The 22,252-nt window shown below is 39.6% G+C and overlaps 1 protein-coding gene and 1 long non-coding RNA gene across 5 annotated transcripts in view; one reads left to right on the forward strand and one right to left on the reverse strand.

Moving 5' to 3' along the window:
* Positions 1-275: 275 nt before the first annotated feature.
* LOC146761002 (uncharacterized) lies at positions 276-13,420 on the reverse strand. The gene is made up of 3 exons (XR_014945727.1): positions 13,349-13,420; positions 6,340-6,487; positions 276-2,355 (listed from the first exon to the last, which is right to left on the reverse strand). It is a non-coding gene; the product is annotated as an uncharacterized LOC146761002 (long non-coding RNA).
* Positions 9,794-22,252, forward strand: part of GLRB (glycine receptor beta) — a 45,359-nt gene continuing 32,900 nt past the window's right edge. For 2 of the 4 annotated variants that reach the window (XM_015860994.3, XM_015860996.3), the window contains exons 1-2: positions 12,787-12,959; positions 14,057-14,210. In XM_015860994.3, coding sequence (XP_015716480.1) covers positions 14,089-14,210 — 122 coding nt within the window. In that variant the 5' untranslated portion in view covers positions 12,787-12,959; positions 14,057-14,088. Of the gene's footprint in view, positions 9,813-12,668; positions 12,960-14,056; positions 14,211-22,252 lie in introns of those variants that run through there. The other 2 variants (XM_032444354.2, XM_015860995.3) reach the window with 2 other exon arrangements.

Below are 22,252 nucleotides of genomic sequence, written 5' to 3' on the forward strand. Positions count from 1 at the left end.
GACAGAAATGGCAGCAGAGGAATCTTTGTTGTTCTTGGCCCCAGCCACTTCCAGGCTGAACAATAGCTTGTTTTCTTCCTTCGTTTCACAACCGGCTACTCTCAGAGCAGGAATTTCATTATACTTCAGATGGGTGGAAAAGCTATAATCAAATGCCTGTGGCAGGTAGACAGGAAGTCTGCAATAGGCTTTTAAAGCACGAGAAGCAAGAAAAGACCTTGAAGTTTAAAGAAAAACAAAATTTATTCAAAATGCTTTTTAAGGAGCAGCACCTACTACAGCTCAACCAACCATCATCTGCTGATGGCTCTGCAGCTCTGGGGAGAAGAATGAGAAGTCAGAAGGAGAGATTAGCTAAGTCTGTCATGCAAAATGCCAGCATGAAATTTGTGTTTTTCAAACCACAATGTCAAATATTTGTTAAAATGAAAATCCTACATATAATATAGCACCAGACTTGTCTCTCCAAACTGATATATTTTAAAGTCCTACAGACACATTTAACAGGTTGAACTTGACAGACTTGAATCAGAATAAGGCACTTTTAATTTAAATATACAAGTTTAGCTTTAGTTATGTTCACAAGCTGCTGGCAGGATATTACCTCATTTATTATAATTTTATTTGCATAAATACAACCTAACATCTTTTCAATAATATAGGAGGTAGCAAATGGCAGTAATGAAGAAAACAACAAAAACCACTTGGGAGCACACAGTTGAAAGCAAATGTTTCTGCATGTGTTTATGTCTATTATGTCTAAGCACAAAGCTAAGGCCACACCTAATAGTGCTTTCTGTCAGCTGCCACATGGCTAACCCTCCAGAGAAGAAATGTGTGTATCATCTCCCTCGGCTCTTTATGAAGGAAAGCTATTTGCTCATCTGCAATATTCCTAAAAACTTGCTAAAATAATAAAACTGAAAATGATCCTTGGTGTTTATTGGGCTTTGAGTGCTGTAGGACAGGGCCTTTTCTGTTACTTTCTGTTATTTTCCTGTTACGCAGCACTGTGGAGGTGTCTTCCATGCTTGAAGGTCTTTAAGTCTCTGCTAGGTGAAAATAATGCTCTTTTAGACATTCTGGGCTACAAAGGGACATTTCAGTTGTTTTTGTGTTTACAGGCTTGAAAACTAAGAAGAATCTCAGAGTTCTTGAAATATAAACTACTAGTTTACAATCACTTATTGGAGAATGTCTGAAACTAATCTAACATTTTAAATGGAAGGTAATTCATGTGTCTTATTCCCTATAGACCTCTCTATTGAACCTCATAAAATTAGTCTCATATGACTTAGGTCTGATACTATGGATGTGATTTGTACTGTGTGCTCTAAAGTTCCAAAATAGATTACAGGCTGACCAGTTATAAACGTTGCTGTGATGGGAGCCCACCTTTCTCATCTAATCCTATGCAACTCTTTGGATAGTTACTTGTTAAGTTTCATCTTCCCTTCAAATATTAATTACTTCCTATAAATAGGTATGCGATCCAGCCCTGGAGACACATAGTCCTTCAGTGCTAAAGTCTATCTGAGCTCGTTAATGTAAATAGCAACAGCAGGGTCAGCCCTGAGGATGGGCACATACTCAGAGCAGTAAATGTAGAGTCAGTGTAGTCTCACAGAATACCTTCCCTCTCTTTTGTGTGTTAATTTAAAAACCCTTTTAAAAAACACAATTTATACTTCTAGTCACAAAAACACTTAAAAATCTAAATTATCACAATTGTAAATATAGTATTCAATTTAGAAAAGGAATCCTTGAAAGATTTTATACCACTGAGGATCTCTGAAAACTTACAAGAAATCTATAAGTAGGAAAAAAATAAAAGTTCTGCAGTGCCATTTCTACTAATAGAAACATATTCAGCTGATATCTGAATCTTCCCTTGGGTTGAAAATCTAAGAGGTTGTTTCCAACAAGTTTTCCTGTCTGGTTGTCTGTTTTTATTACTCTTCAGGGATAAACCAATTCACTTTTAGTAACGTTTACAGTTGTTTAGTCTGAGTTCTTGTGAAGTGATTCAGTCTTAAGGAAACTGACTAAACCCAATGCTTTTTTGTTGTTCTTTCTTTTTCCACAAAGCTTCCGAAAAATCTTGTGGACCAGGAAATTTCTGAAGGGTTGGGTAAGTCAATTGCCTGAAGAGGAAACTGCTGCTGGCAGTTCTGGACAGGCTAAGCAATTACATTTTCGAGTAATCCTTGTTGATTTTGGGTTTTTTTCTTAGCTTTTATGATGAACTTTCATGAGGCTTTACGTGGTTGGTGTTTCTTCTGCAGGGGAAAACATGGCTGGGTGATTTCTTTTGCTTTTTGATGTTTTTTTTTTAATCCTTTCTTCTTTTACAACCTGAAAGTAAATAATAAAGACTTTTATAAACATAGTGCTGCAGGAATTCAGTAGTAAAAGCAGGGAAATGTAGAGTATGTGCACGGTTATCAAGAGTACATGTGATTTTAGTCGATAGTAATGTGAATTTTGCCAGTGTTTTTGTTTTTCTCACGCCTTTTTCCTTTCATGATGTACCTTTGCAACTTGCTTATAAAAGGCTCCTGGCAGAATTTCCTTGAAGTCCCTCACAACACTTCAGTTCAGACTGAAGATCATGCTTGGCACCAGCTCCAACACCAATAATAATACTAGAGTGGACTGCTTTGTACACAACTACTATTTAGCACAAAGTCAGCCAGCCTCCAGAGTAACAGAAATCACAGATTATACTTCTCTCCACTATAAATTAAAACCTAAGGTTTATGCCAATGAAGATTTCTAAAACGCATGCATAACTGGAGTGATTTTGTTACTATTTTTTGCTAAAAAAGAACACATCCCAGTAGAATTTAAGCACTGATTTCTTTAAAAAAAGTACTAGTGATGTGATCTCAGTTAAAGATAGTCAGTAAAATATAGGGAAAACAGATACTTCAAATTTTCCTATCACCTGAAGCTGTTCTCTTGATTGTATGAGCTTTTGAATAAAGAGAATAAGTAATGATACATGAAATTAGGTTTCATAATGGATATGCCCATCGCTGTCATTTTTTCAAGGCCATTTTTACCTTACAAAACAGGGAAAGTGTGTAGCTAAATCACGTGGCAGTGAAAATGTTACAGACTAGAAATCACTAGCATGAGATACAATTTCCGTATGGTAAAGCTTTGTTACTTGTGGGGTCTTGGATCATTCATCACTTTTTTTTCCTGTGGAAAACAAAAAGAAGTAAAAATTGTTGTTTTGAATAGGAAGAAGGGGTAAGCTTAATGCCTCAAATACATAGATTAATACATAGAATACACAGAATTCAGTTAGCTGATGAAAAACAGATCTTGCAAGTGGGAAAATCTAGCAGCCTGGATGACAGTCCAAGCAGTAATGCTTTTTGCCTGAATATGACTTATTTCTCAATGGAACCTAGTTTCTCCTTATATTCTATGCAAGACAGAAGTTAGACAGTTCAGTAACTTGAACTGGTAAACTCCCATTCTGTATGTCAGTGACATAACTTATCACCATTGTGACAACTGCCGGAAAAGATCTTTCTCAGCCTGCAGCCCTGTAGTCAGATATTTCAGGAAGTGTTTCTAGAACATACTTTTGTCCAAACTTTTTCTCATTCTTTTACTGGGAAAGGTATGAATTCTTTATTGCTCAGGGTTTATCTAAATAGTGATTAATACCCGAGGGGGAAAAGAGACTGATTTTTTTCATACTGATGTTTCTGGCACTTATTTTTATTATTACAATCCTTTGAAACTCAACTGAAAACCAGGAGCTTTGTCAAACATGCTCTCACCTCTCTAATTCAGCAGTAAGCGTTGCAGCAGAGTCCCTAGTGCAGCTCCCTCTTCAAATAATTAAAATGAGGTTGTGTTTGCTGCCAAAATTTCGGAACCTGATCTTCTGGAACCAGGCAGATTAGAATGAAGCCCCTCTCTGGGCAGTGCCAGGGGCACGTAGCAGTGCTGGGTACTGGCAGTGAGTGGGGCCAAATGGAGTTTAGGGCGGGCATGGCTATGAGCCTGTAACCAGATGGGTGCCTGTGCACGTAGAAAGGACTAAAGCTGCGGAAAGTGGTGAAGAAAAGGTCATTTCCTCTGTGTCTGCTATTTCTGACTGCTCCACCAATGATTACAACTTCCATGGAAACCAACAGCAGTTCCCCGTGAGCTCAGGAGCAGGGAACAGTGCAGCAAGGGAATACTTCAGGGGCTAATTGTTATCTTACTTTGTTTAGCCCTGTTTGGAAAAAAAATAAAAAAAGAAAAAATAAAAAGGTCCTTAGCATATTGTGCTTTGTGAACACTTTAATGGATAAATGCAGAACAATACAGAGAGAATCTGCTATGGGAAATAGGGGTCTTAAGGGTAGTAAAACGTATTTCTCTCTGCTGAGTGGAAGGATTACAGGATTAATCAGTCCCTGCCAGCCTGGGAGGCTTCCTCCTCTCTTTTTCCCATCTCCTACACCAGTTTTCACCTTAAATGCAATTTCTGTTATATCCTCTTTCATGTAAGCTAGTCATTTCTTTAAAATCTTTTCCTATTTTGTAAGCTGCACATTATGCAGGAGACAGTCAAAAGTGATCATTGTATCTGCATATATTGGAAAGAGTTAACAATATGGAGTGCATAAATGCCGTAATTTTCCTGTGAGACACTAAAATTTTTTATGACAGCCATCATTTTTCAATGAAGAACGCAAAGGATGGAGGAGAGTTAATGAAACTACACTTTATCACTCTATTGCTAACAATTTAATCTTATTGAGTAAATTTCATAAAGCAAGGAAACCTACTGTCAGACTTTCTAGATGCAATATGGGAGGACTAAACGTTTGCAAAAGATGAGAAGCAATTTTGGCAGAGAATAAAGAAGAAAAGAAATTTCACCAGGCCTTTTTGCAATTTTTGGAGGTAGCTGGAGTGAGGTGACTGGCAATGTGTTCTCAATCACATTTTTTTCATATATAGATATTTTTTCCTGTCATTTGTATGTGTAAAGAGTTGCATAGAAAACTGCCATTATTTGAAAATTAAACATATTGTCATTCTTGCTTTTAAAGCTGTCTGCTGTAGAAGACATTGTCATAATCCACCTGTATGTCAAAATCAGGGATTGTGTTATATCTTCAGATATATAAAGATGCCAGAGACTGCGAAAATGTCTTTACTTTGCCAAAGCAAATAAATGAAGGGAAATCCCTGAGGGTAAGGGGTGAATAGAACAGATGTGATAGCTTTACTTCACATTCCCTGCTGCCGACATAGGTGCCACGTAAGATGTATAGTTTGAATGTTGTTATACTTAGTCAATAGTCAGTAACAGAGAAGTCTCTTCTAATATCTGGGCAGCTGAATTTAAGTCACACCAAGCCTAAGGCTGCTGTAAATTATTCAAGATGCCGAACTTGGGATAATTTATAAAGTTCCTTTTGAGCTATGGCATATAGATCAAGTGTAACATCACTTGAAAAGAGGACTGCAACTTTCATCCCTGTAATCTTGCTATTCTACCCTTTTCACCCTAATGAAGTAAGATTTTTTTTCTACTGCAAAACACAAAAGAAAATGAAAGAAAGAAAAAAGAAATTGACAACTGGCTGATTTCCAGTTCACATGAGTATAACTGAATACAGAATCTGAGCAGTATTCAGCTTTATTTAGAAACATAGGCCCCTGTCCAGATCCCATTAAGACTGATGAAAAATGCACTTCATTGATTTCACTGACAGTGGATTGAGCCCATTAAGAAAAATGAGTTTGGTGTTGGGGTAGTAACAGTTTCTGTACAGACTGGAAAGGATGAAATCTGTTACAGAGCAGAAATACAGACTTTCACAACTTGTATTGTTAGCCATACAAATAGAAGTACAAGAGCTTTCGCCACAGCTCCTTGAACTTTATTTTTAATGGGAATTAATTTTGCTGTGAGGTGTATCATTTACAGCATTTACAGTGCATATTTGGGATGTAATGTATAAAATACTTGCTTCTATAAAAAGGTGTCATTGGAGGATGAGTGGATTTCTCCAGAGATTTCTGGGTAAGATATCTTTAGAAGTATCCATTTTGGAAATTACTAATCATTGGTAGAACAATGTAGAGTAATAAAATGCAGTGTAATAGCTTGGTACCAATATTCATAATCAATGCTCTGAAATTTGTTTTTCAAACTAAGATGACATGACCTTTCTTGTGTATTTAATTGTATTCAGATCTCTCAGAAGCACGATCAGTATAGAGGTTTAATGCAATGGTGATTTCTCCAACCCCTAATTTTCTCCAACTTTCTATCTTCTTGAAAGATATCTCTTTAAATATTGTGTCATATACCTGCACTGGTGCCTCAGCGAACTGTTCTTGCAGAATGTACTCAGGACTTCTCCTGATGGATGAATAGCAGAGCCTCTAACATTATAGTCTTAGCTTTGCTACTTGTCCAGCAACCTGGCAATCTGGTATCATCAGCTCTCTAAGTTTTCTGGAAAAAAATAAAGGGGGAAAAAAAAAAAAAAGCAGATATTTAATTTCAGAGTACATTTAACTGCATCTTTGAAGATCTACTAAGGGAGGTTCTTTAATCAATATGAATACTTCACACTGGTGTTAAGTGTGAAAGCACAGACATTCACTTATAAACTGTGTTTATTATCATGTGTACCTTCCACGAATTCCTGAATCTGGATGAGGAAACATATCCTAAGTTACGACTGACTATAGCACAGACATAGAGAATACAAGTTTTTTAGACAAAGAATCAAACTATGTTCTTTATACTGAGATTCTGCTGAAACAGAATGGAAACAAAAACTATCCATTTGCTTTAGGTAGTATATACATGATGAATTTTGGGGCTCGAGTCCTGTTTGGAACTGAAGCCTCAGCTAGACATAGTTCCTTGTAAGACAGTGACAGTGTGCTAGAACTGTTACAGAGACTGCAAGTCAGCATCTTGTGGATTGTAAGAAATTTACCCTGAGGGTCATTAGCACCATATGTTTAGCAGGTAGCTGACAGCTGTTCAGACTGAGTGCAAATCAAGAAGAATTTAAGTTTAGAGTAATATGGTAAAGCACATCAGGAGTGTGATTTAGGCAGTGTGCACGCACTGTGCTTGGTGAAAAGCAAATTTACATGTTATACTGTGGGATGCTCAGTTTCTTCCTCACAAACATCTTCCCAGCATAGTCAGCCAGGAGGAATCCTAAGTCACACTTAAAACTCCTACTAGCTGTAATTGCCTGGGCTTGCATTCTCAGGTATATGCTTCTTCTTTCTTTTGATATTATATGCAGAGAAAATAAAGACGGATACTTAATCCTGTGTAGCACACTGTATGCAGTAAGTGTCCGTAGAAAGTGTTTGTGTTGCAGAAAATACACAGCAGTGTTGAATGACATTTCAATAATACCTGTCTTCCTGTTCAAGATTCTTTTCAATTCTTCCACTGATTTGTGCACACATAGGTGCAGTAGTTATTCACGAGGCACACAGTTCATGCCTGTAGCATGTTGATAACAATTATTATTCATGCATTAACTCCTCACAAGTCATTTACGTCTACCATTTGTGCATGAACAAACACTCATTCTAAGCACTTTAAAGCTGACAGACTAATCCTTCTTCCCACTGACTTGCATCTCAATTATTAAATGACCGTATAATCCATGAAAGAACTTGGCATAAAGCGTGTTCAGCCAATTAATTACACAGTTAAACAGTTTCACTGAAAAACGTGAGTGTGGTTGCATACAAACAGGTATTTTTATTTATTACTTATTAAAACTTTTGCCCAAGACTGGGTGTGACAGTCTTTCTGGATTTTCCAAAAGACTATCTTGAATGTAGAAAATGAGCCTTAATAGCTCTAAAGAGAGACTTTGCTGGTCTTTCAATGAGTACATGACTGTGTGAAAAGCTTTTGTTTTAAGGCACTGTGTGGTGAGATAGACATGGGCTCCCTTGATGGTGCAGGACAAAGACGTTTATTGTAGGTGCTCACAACCTTTTATACCCACGCTACAACCCCTTGGTCACCTGTAGGAGCCAGGCACCTCGTGCGTGTTTACATCTGGTGCAAGTAGCTACCAGGCTTGTTTAGTCATCTGCCAGGTCTTGTGTTCATAATGTCTTTCTTTTTCCCACAGCACTGTGGGTGCTACAAGGCATAAAAGGTTAAAGTTACTTCAGTGCCACTAGTAAAACATTCCAAAGCAAAGAGAGGTGTTTTTTGACAGTTAATAAATTTCTCATGCTGATGAAGCTGAGATTTAGAAACATGCAGAATTTCCCATAGCAATATAATTAGTACTAGTTCCTAGATTTATTTGCACAATTGGAACTATGAAATTAATCTCTTTGGAGATGGCTTATTACACTGAAATCTATATATTTATTTCTTATAACCCACTGCTATGAGTAATGAAAATCTTATTAGCTCCAGTGATTAAACTTTAATGTTTTAGGTGACTATACTACAAAACCCTGGAATCAACAGCTACTTACTACTCATATCTTCCAGTTTCAGTTGTCCATGTGACACATGGACATTTGTATGCTAATTTACTTCTGCTTTTGTTGTTGACCAATCCTTCCAGTGATTACAGGACATGTACTCTGTTCTTTTATTGGTGATTTTTTTTCCTCAGCATTGGGGTCACTCTGCTACAGTACATTCATTTTTATCAATAACAGAGCAGAGGAATTTGGGTAACATACACAGTTAAACAGTGGTGGGCATGTGGTGATCTGTCAGCAAAGGCATAGCTAGCTACCTTGGAAATTCAAGTAATAAAATGAATATTCCTGCAAGGAACATGTGTTTTGGGCATCTTACTTGACCCAATTTTCTCAATACTCACAATAGCGATAAGACACGTGGTCGCTTCCTGTAAAAAACAAGCATTAGTACGATTATGTCTATTATAATCAATATATGCCATGGCTGTTCTGACAAACTCTTTATCAAATACATAAAGCCTAACATACATTGGCCTTCTTATATTTACCAGCAATATCATGTTTCAAGGTACACACATTTCCAATTGCTATTTCATTCAATTTTAAGAGTGCACGCACAGCTCTCCCAGAAGTCCTCATTTTAGATCACCAAAGCATAGCAGTTGGAATTTGCCAGCATTCAGATCCATCCTGCAAGAATTATCTGTACTGTCTGTACCAAGGAGAGATGAGGGACTGGAACATGAAGGAGGACAGATTATATCATCTTTTGTCTGCTTATTTGTCTGTTTGTTATTTTGTTCAAAGCTGGGTTTGCTGCTTAAAGTGTCTGTTTTTCAAAATGGAATTAAAATCACCAGTATTTTCAGAAATCACATATCTTTCACAGTCCTGGTCACGGATACCAAAGTCCTGTTTTGCCTATTTTTCTTAGATCTTATTAGGCCATAAAGATATGTACTTCTTTATGTAAAAGACATATACATATCTATATAAAAAGAAAGCAGGAGAAAGAGATTCCAGCAGCCTTCAGTATTCTGTGACACTGAAGAAGTGATATTGAAATAAAAACACTCCTAACTGCAAACTGTAAGGGAAACGGTTGATCACAGCCTGAACCTCTGATTAACCATCTGAGGCAAGCAATGAGTCAGCTGCAGGAGCACAGGTGAAGGTAATTCAGCTGTGATCCTAGAAGGGGTGCAGCTTGACTCTACTTCTCCCAGATCCCATTTAAGGGCTGACCACCACTAAGGCAGCATCTCTTTCTGGAGATTGCTCCTTTGTGGAGTTCTTGTGGTGATCCTTGACATTGACAAGCCCCTATCTTGAAGGCCTTGGAGTTGGTGAGTCCTTTTCCTTAGTCACTGTCTGGCTTTTTATTTCCAACTATATTTGTACTGTTCCAACTGTACAGTGAACCAAGACAACTTTTGTGACCACCAAAGCTAATGAAACCTGATTTACTATCCATATGGGTCTTGTGGCTGACTGGTTTTTTTAAGTGAATTAATCTGAAAGCTACAATATGGGTTCTTCTGTTGTTAGGAATTTAAAAACACAGTTTCAGTTTCCTGAAAAAAAGCTTGATAAATGCTTTAATAACATTTTGTTTGTTACTTGATGTTAGAAGCTCTATTTTTCAGTCACAATTTCTCCTCTACTAAAGCTCTACTTTACTGCAGAGCTGGTAAAGTTCCTACTTTACTACTAGTGGAACTAGCAAAGTTCTGCTACTGCAAAATAAAGGCTCCCTAATATCCTTGGGCTGGTCACTAGGGAAGATATTGTTATATTTTACCTATGGTTTAGAACTGTTTTCTAGAGCTGAGGATAATGTGTAAGATCAGGAATGCCTGGGGATCACTTCTGAATCAGAGAAATAAGCACAGTCAAATTTTCCCAACAGCAGATGCAGCAGCAGTTGTACACAGAGAAAAGATACCCAGGTCCACTCCTCTATTTTAATAATGCAACAGACGCAGAGAGAGGGCTGGCGTTGCCCTTATACATTTATTTATTAGTAAAACTTTTACTAATGTCCTGTATCTTTAATAAGATTTCTACTGGCACTGCAGTGCAACACCAGCAACACCAGAATGAAACATGGGCTGTCCTTCAGAATCTTGTGAGTGAGAGCGCCAGCTTCTTCTGGCAGCTCTGAGTGAGGCAGTAGAGTGGGCAGAACTGACACCTATTTCATTTAGGTGCATTTAAAAACAATGAGTTATTGAAGTATTTCTTGCACTATTTGCTATTATTTGTGAGGTGCAGGACACAAAGATATTGCGTACATTAGATAACTTAACAAAGCATTCATATATCCCACTTTTATTAGCCACAGGAAGACATCAGCCATATACTCTTATTTTATACAACTCCAGGGGGTGGATGGCATTAATTTCTATTTTATGCTTTGTCCTGGTGAGTTATCACTCACCTTTAAGTATGTACCTATGCCTGCAGAAGGACGTACTTGCAAACACCAGAGGGTTTGCAGAAACCCCAAAGGAGGCAGTTTCACAATCTGTGCACAGAATGAGCTGCAAAGCAGCCAGGCTCAGTGCTGCAAGAAGCACAGTGCAGACAGCCTGCCCTGCTGCAGTAGTGCTCAGAGTGATTTGTTGCTCTGCTGCTGCTACTACCGCATGCTGGAGGTGCTTATGCTTCTCTTCCATAGTAATGCTTTCTTAATGCAAACCACATTCATCCTCACATCTGAAGCAGATCTCTTTCTTATTTTTTATGTCCTTATCTCCAGTAACATAATTAAAATGCAGAAAAATGGAAACTGTAATCAGTAGGCACCCAGTCCCAAATGTGCTTAATGCCAGTCATAGAGCAGCTGTAACACCTTGGTTTCTATTCCTGAGATAAACTTCAGAAGGGCTTTTAAAACTAAGCTTCCTCTACCTTTTATTTCTGCTTGTGGAGAGTGTTGTAAGAAGCCTCTGGGTTTTGCTGTTTCAGGAAACAACTTTGCTTTGTTTAATTTTGCAAGTTCCTGTGTTTGAGCTCAAAAACTACATCTTGAGAGACCTGTGACCTTCAGATGACCTGACTATGACAGCGCTTTCCCATCTGCATGCACATATGTTGATACACACACGTACACACATCTGTGGCACTATAAGTATAGTTTACAGCAGCTAATTTAGAAGACCTTGGAATTATCATCTGAGTATTATCTTGAGTCAGCAGTGTGCCTGGGCAGCCAGAAGTGCCAACCATACCCTGGAGTGCATCAGACCCAGCACTGCTATCAGGCAAAGGAAGAGATTGAGCACTGTATATAGGTTTGGTTGTTGCAATATAAGAAAAGCTTAAAAATATTGCAGAGCATCCAAAGAAGGGCAACAAAGATGGCGAAGGGTCTGGAAGGCAAGGTGTATGAGGAGTAGCCAAGGTCCCATTGGTTTGTTCAGCCCAGAGCAGAGAGGGCTGAGGGGAGGCCTCATGGTGGATGCAGCTCCAGGGTCTGCTCTCTGTGACAGCAAGGCGTGAGGGAATGGCATGGAGCTGTGTCAAGGGATGGTTGGGAGTGGTTTGTGCATCTTCAGGTTGTGCTGTTCTTTCATTATAGCATGGATAGAAGCTCTGGCAGCGTATAGTGGCAGTGTTGGAAAGCAAAACTGGAAGACCTGGGAACAGACAGTTTTATGTGGCTTGACTGCTAAAAGGAATGTGAGACAGATGGAGATTATGCCTTTGAACTACAGTGTGGGGTGGACATTTGATGACCTAGGGCTACTTAACTGTGCAGCAATCTCTGCCTGCTTGAAAATTTAGGCCAAAGGGCTATCTGTAATACAAGCATGAAGCATAAGCACAGCTCCTGCTTCGTAGAACACAAAGTCAGGAAGGATGAACACGGGCAGACAGTGATAAGAAAAAATGGAATGGTTTTAAGCTAAAAGAGGGGAGAATAAGATTGGATTTTAGGAGGAAAGCTTTCATGCAGAGGTGAGGCCCTGGTACAGCCACCCAGAGAAGTGTTGGGTGCCGCATCCCTGGAGGCACTCAAGGTCAGGTTGGATGGAACCCTGGGCAGCTGAGCTGATGGGGAGCAGCCCTGCCCACAACAGGGGTTGGGACTGGGTGGGTTTTGAGGTTCCTTCCAACCCAAGCTGTTCTGTGATTCCATGCCCCTCTGCAACAACACCGTCCTGCTCCTGCCCATCCTGAGCACTAGCAGAACACGGTTACCCACCGCTGATAGCACGCTACCCCTCCCTCCCGAGCCCGGCCGCGCAGTGCCCATGTGCGGGCGGCGGGACATGCTCACTGCGAGGCCGCCGCGCCGTGGCTCCGCACATGCTCACTGGCCGCGGAGCATCGCCGGAGGTAGGGCTCGCTGGCCGGAGCCGCTCTTCCGCTCCGCTCCTCGCCATGCCCCGCCGCCGGCTCTCCGACTGCCGCCGGCCCTGAGCGCGGAGTTACCGGCGGCGGCTCCGCTCCGCTCGGCTCCGGCCCGGACGCGATCGTGCGTGGCGGTGAGCGCGGGGCTGCGGCCGCGTGGGCCCCGCCAGTGGAGGCTCCTCGGGTGGGGCGGGCGCGGCGGCCCTGTCAGCACCTCGGACAGCGCTCGGCGGCGGCGGGGCCGGGCGGGTGGCTGAGGGGTAGGGGCTGCACGAGGCTGGGCCGAACCGAGGGGGCACCGGGCTCGGTTGTGTGCGGCGGAGCCCCTATGTCGGTGATCCGGGTTGGCTTGGGGCTTTGCGAGGGGGATGGAAATGACCCTCCGGATGGTGCGGGAGAGGCAGTCTTATAGGTAATTGAGTAAGTGGGAAGTGCAGCTGGTGCTGGGGAATCCGTGAGGTCTCCCGCTGGCCTAAGGAGAGGTCGCATGGCAAGCAGCTATAGAATGGAAAATATAACATACCCAGGGTATCGTGTGGCTGCGGCCCTGGGCAAGTGGGCTTGAGCTTCCGGCCTGGGGCCAGGTGCGTCCCAGGTGAATCGAAAGGGGTGGGGTAACGCCGAACCCTCTGCATTGTGCTAAAGGCGTCTTTACGCTTCCCGTTTAGTGCTGACTCTGCGTCTAGAGTCCTTGCAAAATAGTCACTGATGTTTACGTTTCCATCTGTAAGACTGAATGTGTGGCCTTTCTGATAAATTGAAATTGTTACTTTTTTTAATGTGTGCCCAGCACATAGAGTGCTCTCAGTTCTGTCTTGGTAAATGACTGATTGGTCACATTTAACAGTGTTTAATGCAGTTAATACATGGTGTTTTGGGAGAGGAATTCTCATACCAGATTTCTGAGGATTTTGAGTTAGGTACCCTTTGAAGATCATCTCGTTTATGTTTTAAATACGCTGAAGCTGTCTTGCACTTAAATATGTACCTGGTTGTGATTCTCTTAACTTTGGGAAATTATCTGATGCTCAGAAAATTACCTAAATTAATTTAATAACAGATTTGCATCTCAATGGACTCTCTCCCATGACAGCTAAGACCAAATATATATATATACATATATATATAAACTTTTTTTTTAATGAAATACTTGTTTACCTTCTGTACTTGTGTTCTCGTTTGCCCTATATGACCCTACTTACATAAACCTATTAATTTTCTTTTCCCGTAGACCAAACGTTTCTCTGAACTTTAATCTTCAAGATGAAGTTCCTGCTAGCGATTTTCTTCTTTGTCTCGTTCTCCTTATGGGTGGAAGAAGTCTACTCCAAAGAGAAGTCTTCAAAGAAAGGAAAGGGAAAAAAGAAGCAATACCTCTGTCCATCGTGCGTTCCATGTTTCCTTTACATTCTTGCTTGATCATAATTCTGCTATATTTTAACAATGAAAATGAAAGGGCAGTTGACAAGGAAGGTGATGGTTTATTTTGACAGAACAATTATGGAGAGTAAGAATGAGAGGATGAGAGTTTGACAGGTGACATAGCTGAGTTCTATCAATTAATTTGTTTCTTCTACAGCAAGTAATTTATTTTAATGAAAAGTCTAAGCAATAGTAAACAGATTCTTAACAATGATTAAAAATGTTTGCAGGGGATTCCCACCCTGTGTCTTGATATTTATGGGCACTAAATAGTGTAGTACTGTACAGTACTTTGCTGTCTAGCATCATATTGTGAGTATACTAAGAAGATCTGAAACTGTTGTACTGAAGTTCAGTTTCTGGTTTGCTTAGCTTTGTAAAGGTGCTAAGCTCGTCCTTCTTTTAACATGTGCAGAATAGAACTAATGTCTTAACAGCTTCCATTGGTAATTTACAGTTTTTATGGCTGATATTGATGTTCATCTGTAATGGAGTTTTTTTTTTAGATAATTTCTACATATGAGTGTTCTTATCTTTTATTATATCAACTCTAAAGATGAGACATATCTTTGGATTTGAAAACATTACCATGCAGGTCTCAAACGTGACACGACTCATTTGAAATGACCCATATCCACTATGTTTCCTTTGAATAATTGAGTTCTGTACAGAGCATTCTGCTTGAGTTAATGTAAGGACTTTTGGCAGTGGGAGAAATGTCATGGTTTCCCAGGTGGGCACAAGCACTGGGGTCATAGGATAGCAAGTTTCACAGCTGGAAGCAGAATCCAGACCTGCCACGGTCTTGTGAAAGCAGCCAGCACTTCCCTCTGCTCTTAGCATGATCTTAATTACAGTTCAGAACATTGAAGCACAGAATTTCCTGGTACACTGTTCTTGATACCAGTCAGTTTTGAAATGTATGAATGTGACATCATTTGTCACCACTATTTGAGGTGAATAAATGCTATAATTTTTTATAATTTTTACATTCCAGACAGTGAAAGCTTTCTCTGAAAATCCTAGCAGGTTTCCATGTTTGATTGATGTATCCACATGTATAGTGCTGCTTGTTAGAATTAATTGCCATAGTGGTGAACTCTGTCATTTTCTGAGTAACAAACAAGTTGTTGGTGTCTCACTTGGCTGAAGTTCGCTGCTTGAGATGCAGTCACTTGTGGTAGTGGAACTGCAGGATTGCTGGGTCTGTAACTGGCAATGGAACCTTTAAGTGAGTGAGTGGACAGTCCAGGTGAGCTCTGTCCTGTTGTCCTAACTCAGGCTGTTGATGACAAACTTTCAGCCATTCACGTGTTCTAAAAAAATTTCACACAACCTGTAGTTGATGACAATGTGAACTGTAAAAGAGATGGCTTACTCTTTATGCTTTTTTCCTGTGGACAAATAAAAGGGCCGAGTCTTTACTCAGAAACAAACCAAAATATGATGCAAGTAGTGGAGTGGGAATTCAGTAATGAGACCAAAAATAGTCTCAGAGGAAATGGTTGAATGAAAAGTTCCTTAGTAATGCACAAAGGAATTTTGCATCGTTTGTGTGATTGAGTGGTACAAATTCCTAGGGAATTTTTAAATTAAAATTTTAATCTGCCCTTAATTTCTGTTGGTTACTAACACAATACAATTTCAAGCTTTATTGTAAAAAATAATGCCTCTTGTCTATTTTCAACATGCAAAAAAACTACATTCTACCTCCTTGAGAAAATAAAAATCACTAGTAATTATATAAGAAATAAACTTTACATTTAGGAAATTCAACTATATGCAAATAATTTTTCAAGAAAATATTTGTGTCAAGTCTGGTAACACTGCTTGAGTTCTGTAGTTTGATATTCAGAAATGGGTGCTGTTAGGGCTGGTTTAGGTATTGGACTTGAGCATGTTTGTATGAGAAATGAGCACACCTGAACTTTAATTTATATCCAGCACATGAGCTGTAGCTAAATATGCATCTCTGGCATGAAATTAACTATTAGAATAAGCTGAAAACAGGCTGATTAGAAATCTCATTAAAAGTTCATTATTGTCTCATACTCAGATATTTGCTTCCTTCATTTAGGAAAATACTATTTTGTATCTGGGAGCAAAAACTCTTATTTGTGATTATTTATAATTCTGTGATAATGCCATACTTCTCTGTTGGTTGTGTGATAGTGGCTCGAATAGCCATCTTATTTTTATTTATTTCTGGAACTGTTTTTTTCCCATCTTTTGCTTTAGAGGGGTTTCATGAAGCTGATGCTCAATCACTTGTTTTTATTATAATCTACTACTTCCTCAGACAGATATAAGGCATCACATTAAAGTTTAGATTATTTTCTTTCTTACCTCAGGCTTTTTGAATGAAACAGAGTAATTATACTTGTCTGAGTCTCAGATGTTTGTTGATTAACAAACTGATATATTGGACCTTAAAGTTTGCAATAGGCGCAATAGGCAGTTTTTCATGTAAATCTGGGAAGCCAGTTACTACAGATGCATAGACCAATATGAAGCTTTGATGATACAAAACTCAAACCTTTTCTCTCTATGGAAAACATTCAAAATGGAAAAAGAAAAAAAAAAAAAAAAAAAGAGAAAAGAAAGAAAAGAAACAGGTTGAGCTCTTGAAGAAAATCCTTTAAGAATACTATAGATTACAGCCTTATTAGGTTACAGAGCTTATTATGAAATTCACTGCAGTGAATACAGATGACTTGGTATTGGACACAGGTGGATTTAGTCACTCAATCTATTTCTTGGTCACAGATTGTCCACCAGCTGTATTTCCTCTGTTATTTTCCATTTGGAGGCTACTCCACATTGCTGTGTTCCTGCAAGTTGTTGTGTGTCTGCAGGGTCTTAGCAGAATGGAAAACAGGAGCCGTGAAGTGGCATTGTAGGAAACAATGAAGGAGTGTTACAAGTTTAAAGTCTAAAAAAGAATATGGAATGGGCAATTGCACTATGACTCTTTGTGTGAGTGTGCCACGAAGGTTAAGCACAAGTGTGACTGCTTTACATTTCTTGTTAATGTGAGTTAAGGCTATGTGAACAATTTGGGCAGTTTTGATCAGATAAACGTGGCTATTTGGTTTGAATTGCCCCAGGCAGAGACAGCCTTTGGAACAGGCACTTGTGAGTTCCCTTCCAGTACTGGCGTTATTTTGACAATGCTGCCAGATGGCAGAGGAGGTTTAAGGAGCTGCCGCCTTTTAGTCACGGTGAGGACTGATGTTGAGAATAAGATGTATAGACAGACATGTTTGGGATGGAAGATGTGGTCAAAACAGATTTTGTCTAATGTTGCGACTTTCCCTTAGCGTAACTTCTCCATAATTTCTCATACCTGTTCCTGGTAAACATGCTGGGCATGCAGCTGTGACTTTCTATAAAAGCACTGCTAAAGAACGTTTTTCCTTTTTTTGTGTGTGTGTGCATGTGTGTCATAATACTTCAGTTATGTTACAGTGTTGCAGCTGTTGCTGTTATCCCACGGTCCTTGGTAACCCAGAAGGTCTCCCTCAAAGCCCCTCGCACAATCTCTACTCAATTTAAATTACAAGCAGAGGGAAGTTTGGTTACAGAAGGCACAGAGATATGTGTCAAATAGCAGCTAATAAGATCAGTTAGCACTGTGCTCACAGTCACAGCTATCCCCGTTAATTACGGTTTTAGTGTGACTCAGCTGTTCACCTGCACACATTTACTTGCTGATGGTCCCCCAGAGAGTCTAACAGAGTATTTCTTTGGTCTCTGAATCTTATTCTTTCTTCTTGATCTCAAGACTGTGCTTTTATGTAGCATCCTTTCCCACCTATGTGCATTTTCCCACATAAAGGTTTATATACACATGGATGATTAAATGCATGATACCTGTAGAGACTTTTTACCCACAGAACAGGAATACAAATTGTGTTTTGGGTTGTATTCAGTAAAGCATATCACAGTAAAGCTGTGAAATGGCCCTCAAAGCCCTCCAGAAAACATGGCTTATGCCATCTGCCAGGGTAGAAGCTTAGAAAGGTCACAAATGCCAAGGTTCAATAAACAGCTTATTTTAAAAAAAATGAGATCACAGGACTGAGTGGAAAAAAAGCTTTGCTTGTGTTTAAAGCATAGATCTGTATGAAAGACTGCTCTATACATTTCTCTTGGTTAACTGGCAGATTCTGACAGGCTCCTTCCATAAAGACTGAAGTCAAAGTATTCTACCTTAGATCCTCTCCACCCTCCTGTGAACTTGGACTATTCTTCTGACCAAGTGTTTGGGTCTATGTGGTCTCTCTATCAATAGCATGTGATCAACCCTCAAATGCAAGTGGTGAAAAGTGGAAATCTCTGTCAGCGTTCCCTCCTATCTTGTAGAAGACACTATTGATAGTCTGTGAGCAATTTAATTTGTAGATGTGATGGTAGAGTTGATGCAGTTTGTGGGAGAAGGTGGAATGGAGTAGAAACAGCAGCCTGAATTTATCTGTGGGGACAGTTCCATTTCAGTCACTCTGAAAATGAAGACATTGCAAATCCCATTTCTGGTTCCTGTAAAAATTCTTCTGCCCTGTGGTAACAGCAATTGGCCAGTGGTTTAATTATCCTGTAACGTGTAGCCCTCATGGAAAGCCATGATCCCAGACAGACAGGACCACATTCCAGGAGGTCTGAGAATTTGTATTCAGAATGGATAAGTGTGCTGGGGAGTATAAGATAAGGCTATGTAAGCAAAACATAAGTTCTCTTGTAAAACAGTAATTAACTGTGGTAGGCTGAATCTCTTTCAGTAATCCTCCCTCCCTAGTGAGAAATTCTCACTCAGATGTGAGCATTACAGTAATGAGGCAATGGGATTGTGCAGAAAAGTTACATACTTGAGCCTTGTACTTCATACAGAAAGGGCCTCCAGACAGAAAGATCTCTGGTCTGCTCATGAAACTAGCTTAAAACTAAGGGTGAGGAAAACCATAGGACTACATTCTACTCTCATTACCACCATGTAAATCTCTGAAAGGCAGATTATCTCAAATGTCTCTCCATTTATGCTTTCTAACCAAGGTGATGCTCCTTTCAGGATGTATGCATTGATCTTCTTGGTGTTCACACGTCTAGAAAAAGATTGGGATGTGGGGGCAGGTGTGGACAGATGTCTGTAGTTCTGCTTAAACTTCTGTCTGCTGATAATGCTTCAGGCTAAAACATAGCAGTTCAGAGTGCCATATAAAGGCTCCTCATCATGGAGTAGTGCTGAATGTGAAATCAAAGCTAACCATTGGTGTTTCTGATAGGCAAGAACCAAAGAAGCAGCACTAACTGAGCCATTCACATCCCCAGCTTCAGGAAACTTGCTTACATGCCCATACTGGGAGTTCTTGGTCTTTCAGATGAAAAAGAACTACATCTTTGCAGATGAAAAGGAACTATTTCAGACCATGATTCAGAGTACCCCAGCAGGATTGATGTTTCATGTTGCACAATCAAGGAAATTTTGTTCACTGTACCAGTTTACCTCCAGATTCAAGGACTGAAGTTGCACATCTAATCTTAAATGTTTAGCTGTCAACTGCATTTGTGAGCATTCATAAACTGTTACTCTGAGATTTGTAGTTTTAATATAATTCAAGCAGTTTGAGTTTGCATTGGAGGGACTGTGATTTTTCTCTCCCATAGTAGAGAAGTCAGGCTGTACTGTTTGAAAATGTAACTATTAAGCATGCTAGAGTTCATAAAGATCATTCAAATGAATTATACAGTGTTTATTTGATTTTCGTTGAACTGTTTTTATGCTTTGAGTTACTACACTTAGAAAATCTAACACCTGCAAAGCAGAACATTGATAGTTCGTGTCTGGGAAGTGTGTTCCCCAGAACTTATTTTTATCATTTTCAGATATCTGCTGCCACATTATGTGACTAAAATGACAGTTTCCATCACATATATTAGATTAACTATATTAAATCTGTTGTTTCAGTGTTACGTAGGAAATTTTGTGGGAGATAACAGTAGTTGGAATGTGTATTTTTCTCTGTCAGGCAGTAATCTATGCAAAGGCAAAGCTTGACTTTAGCTTATCCAAATTGAGCTCTAAGTAAATGCTGACAGTGGAAAAAACATGCAGCGTGACTCTTTGGTCTGCAGTGTATTGTAAGATGGATTGTGAATTCGTTTCCCTCTGACACATGCTTATTTTTTTCCTTCATTGTCATGACGTAAGTAAAAACTGTATTCATTTCTCCTAAAATGGTAATGGGTTCTTAAGAAGAGGGATCAGGGCAATATGTGAGTGAAAACAACAACTGAGGTTCCCTTTCCCATTTGTGTAGAATGTATATTGTTGGCATTCCTTTCTCCAGTCATTCCCATGGGGCTCTGCCTGCAATAACGTCTACTTGTAGCTTTTGTGAGTTCTGGGAGTAGATGTCATGATAAGCCAACAGGGAGAGACGTAATGTCTTCTGACATAGTTGCCTGGCACAAATGTAACGAAGTTATATAAATTACAAACCAAGAGTATGATTCATTTTTGCCATGCATACCTACTCATCTAAACTTCTGGATGTTGATTAATGAATTATGATGGTAATCATCTATTGTATCAGTTTAAAATATTCATCGTGTTCTCCAGAGGCAGCTATAAAATATGTACAGCTGCAGTGGAAGGAGATGGACACCTCACTGTGTATCCTATGCAGTACGCTATTTACAGTCATTCTTTTATTCATCAGTGATACCAGAAGCAGACTGGAGAGAGGCCAGTCATTGCCCACAGGTATTTCGTGCTGACAGACTCGGAGTACTTGTTTTCCTTCTTGATTTTGCAGACACCGTTTGTAAAGTGAGAACACTGTTTGCCTTCTTATGTCTTGCAGAAAATGAGAAGACATTTTGTGGTTTTTTGGGTTTTTTTTGTCCCTTCCCCCAGAATTGTTGCTTAGGGAAAATTCTCACCAAGGCATTTCTAGCTTTACTATCACTGTTTTTTTTCTAAATTCCCCTTACGGCAATGGTGAGACTTCAGTTGCATTAGCCTTTGCTTGGTATTCACTGTGTCTTGGCTAGAACTGCTAAATTACTTTGAGAAATGTTGTTCCATTTCCTTATGTTTTTCATCAGCTATGCATGCATTCCATGCAAGCTTAGGTAAACATATTAAAAATGTGTGTTAACTGGGGGAAATTTAAGGGGAACTGTTGGCTAGTTAGGAGCTTTTCACATAAAAATTCTAGGACAGATAAGAAGAGATGGTAGGTAACATTTTGGTTAATGTGAGTGGTGTTGTGTGGGAATCAGTCTTTAGAAAATGGGATTGTTGTTTCTTTGGGGAAGGAAGATTTCAGCTCAAATTCTTTCTTTCTAGTATAATTTACACCTTTGTTATGAAGTCTGGAATGGCCAGTTGAGCAGGAGTGGTGGTGTTTTCAGCTGGAACATCAGTGACTTGGGTTGTCCCAGCCAGTTGCTCTGTGTGCCTAATCCATCCTGCCGTGGTTAATGAAGTCATTCAGCTAATCTGTCACTCTGGAAGTGACGTAGTATTTGAGTTTGCCAAAAACTGCACCTCTGTTTTATTGATATGCAAGTGAAATCCAGATATGTTTCATCAGCGAGGTTTTTTTCTGAAATATTTGGTAGCATAGATGCTGCTCATTGAGTAGTTCAATGACAAGTTACTATGAAAGATCACAGTGAAAGTATGGCTAGGCTCCACAGAGCTTTTTTCCAGCGGCTATTCTAGCCACTTCATTCAAAGTCACCTTTAAAAAACCAATGATGACTGACTCTGGGCTTCTTTCTTTCCCTAATTCAAAGCAGCTGATGCTCTTGTGTCACTTGGTTCTTATATAAATAAGAAAAAATGTGTGCACATGACACTTAACTTAAAAACACAACCTTGCAGCGAATGTGACCATGGTAGTCCTTACCAGACAGCAGTGCTGCCATCCTGTCTTCAGCACATTACTGGCTTCTCTGTGCAGGAAACAACCTTTGCCGACTTCGCGGATGACCTCTGAGC

Source organism: Coturnix japonica, chromosome 4 (assembly GCF_054131305.1).
Source record: "Coturnix japonica strain WE chromosome 4, WE-NBRP24, whole genome shotgun sequence".
NCBI classification, from domain to species: Eukaryota; Metazoa; Chordata; class Aves; order Galliformes; family Phasianidae; genus Coturnix; species Coturnix japonica.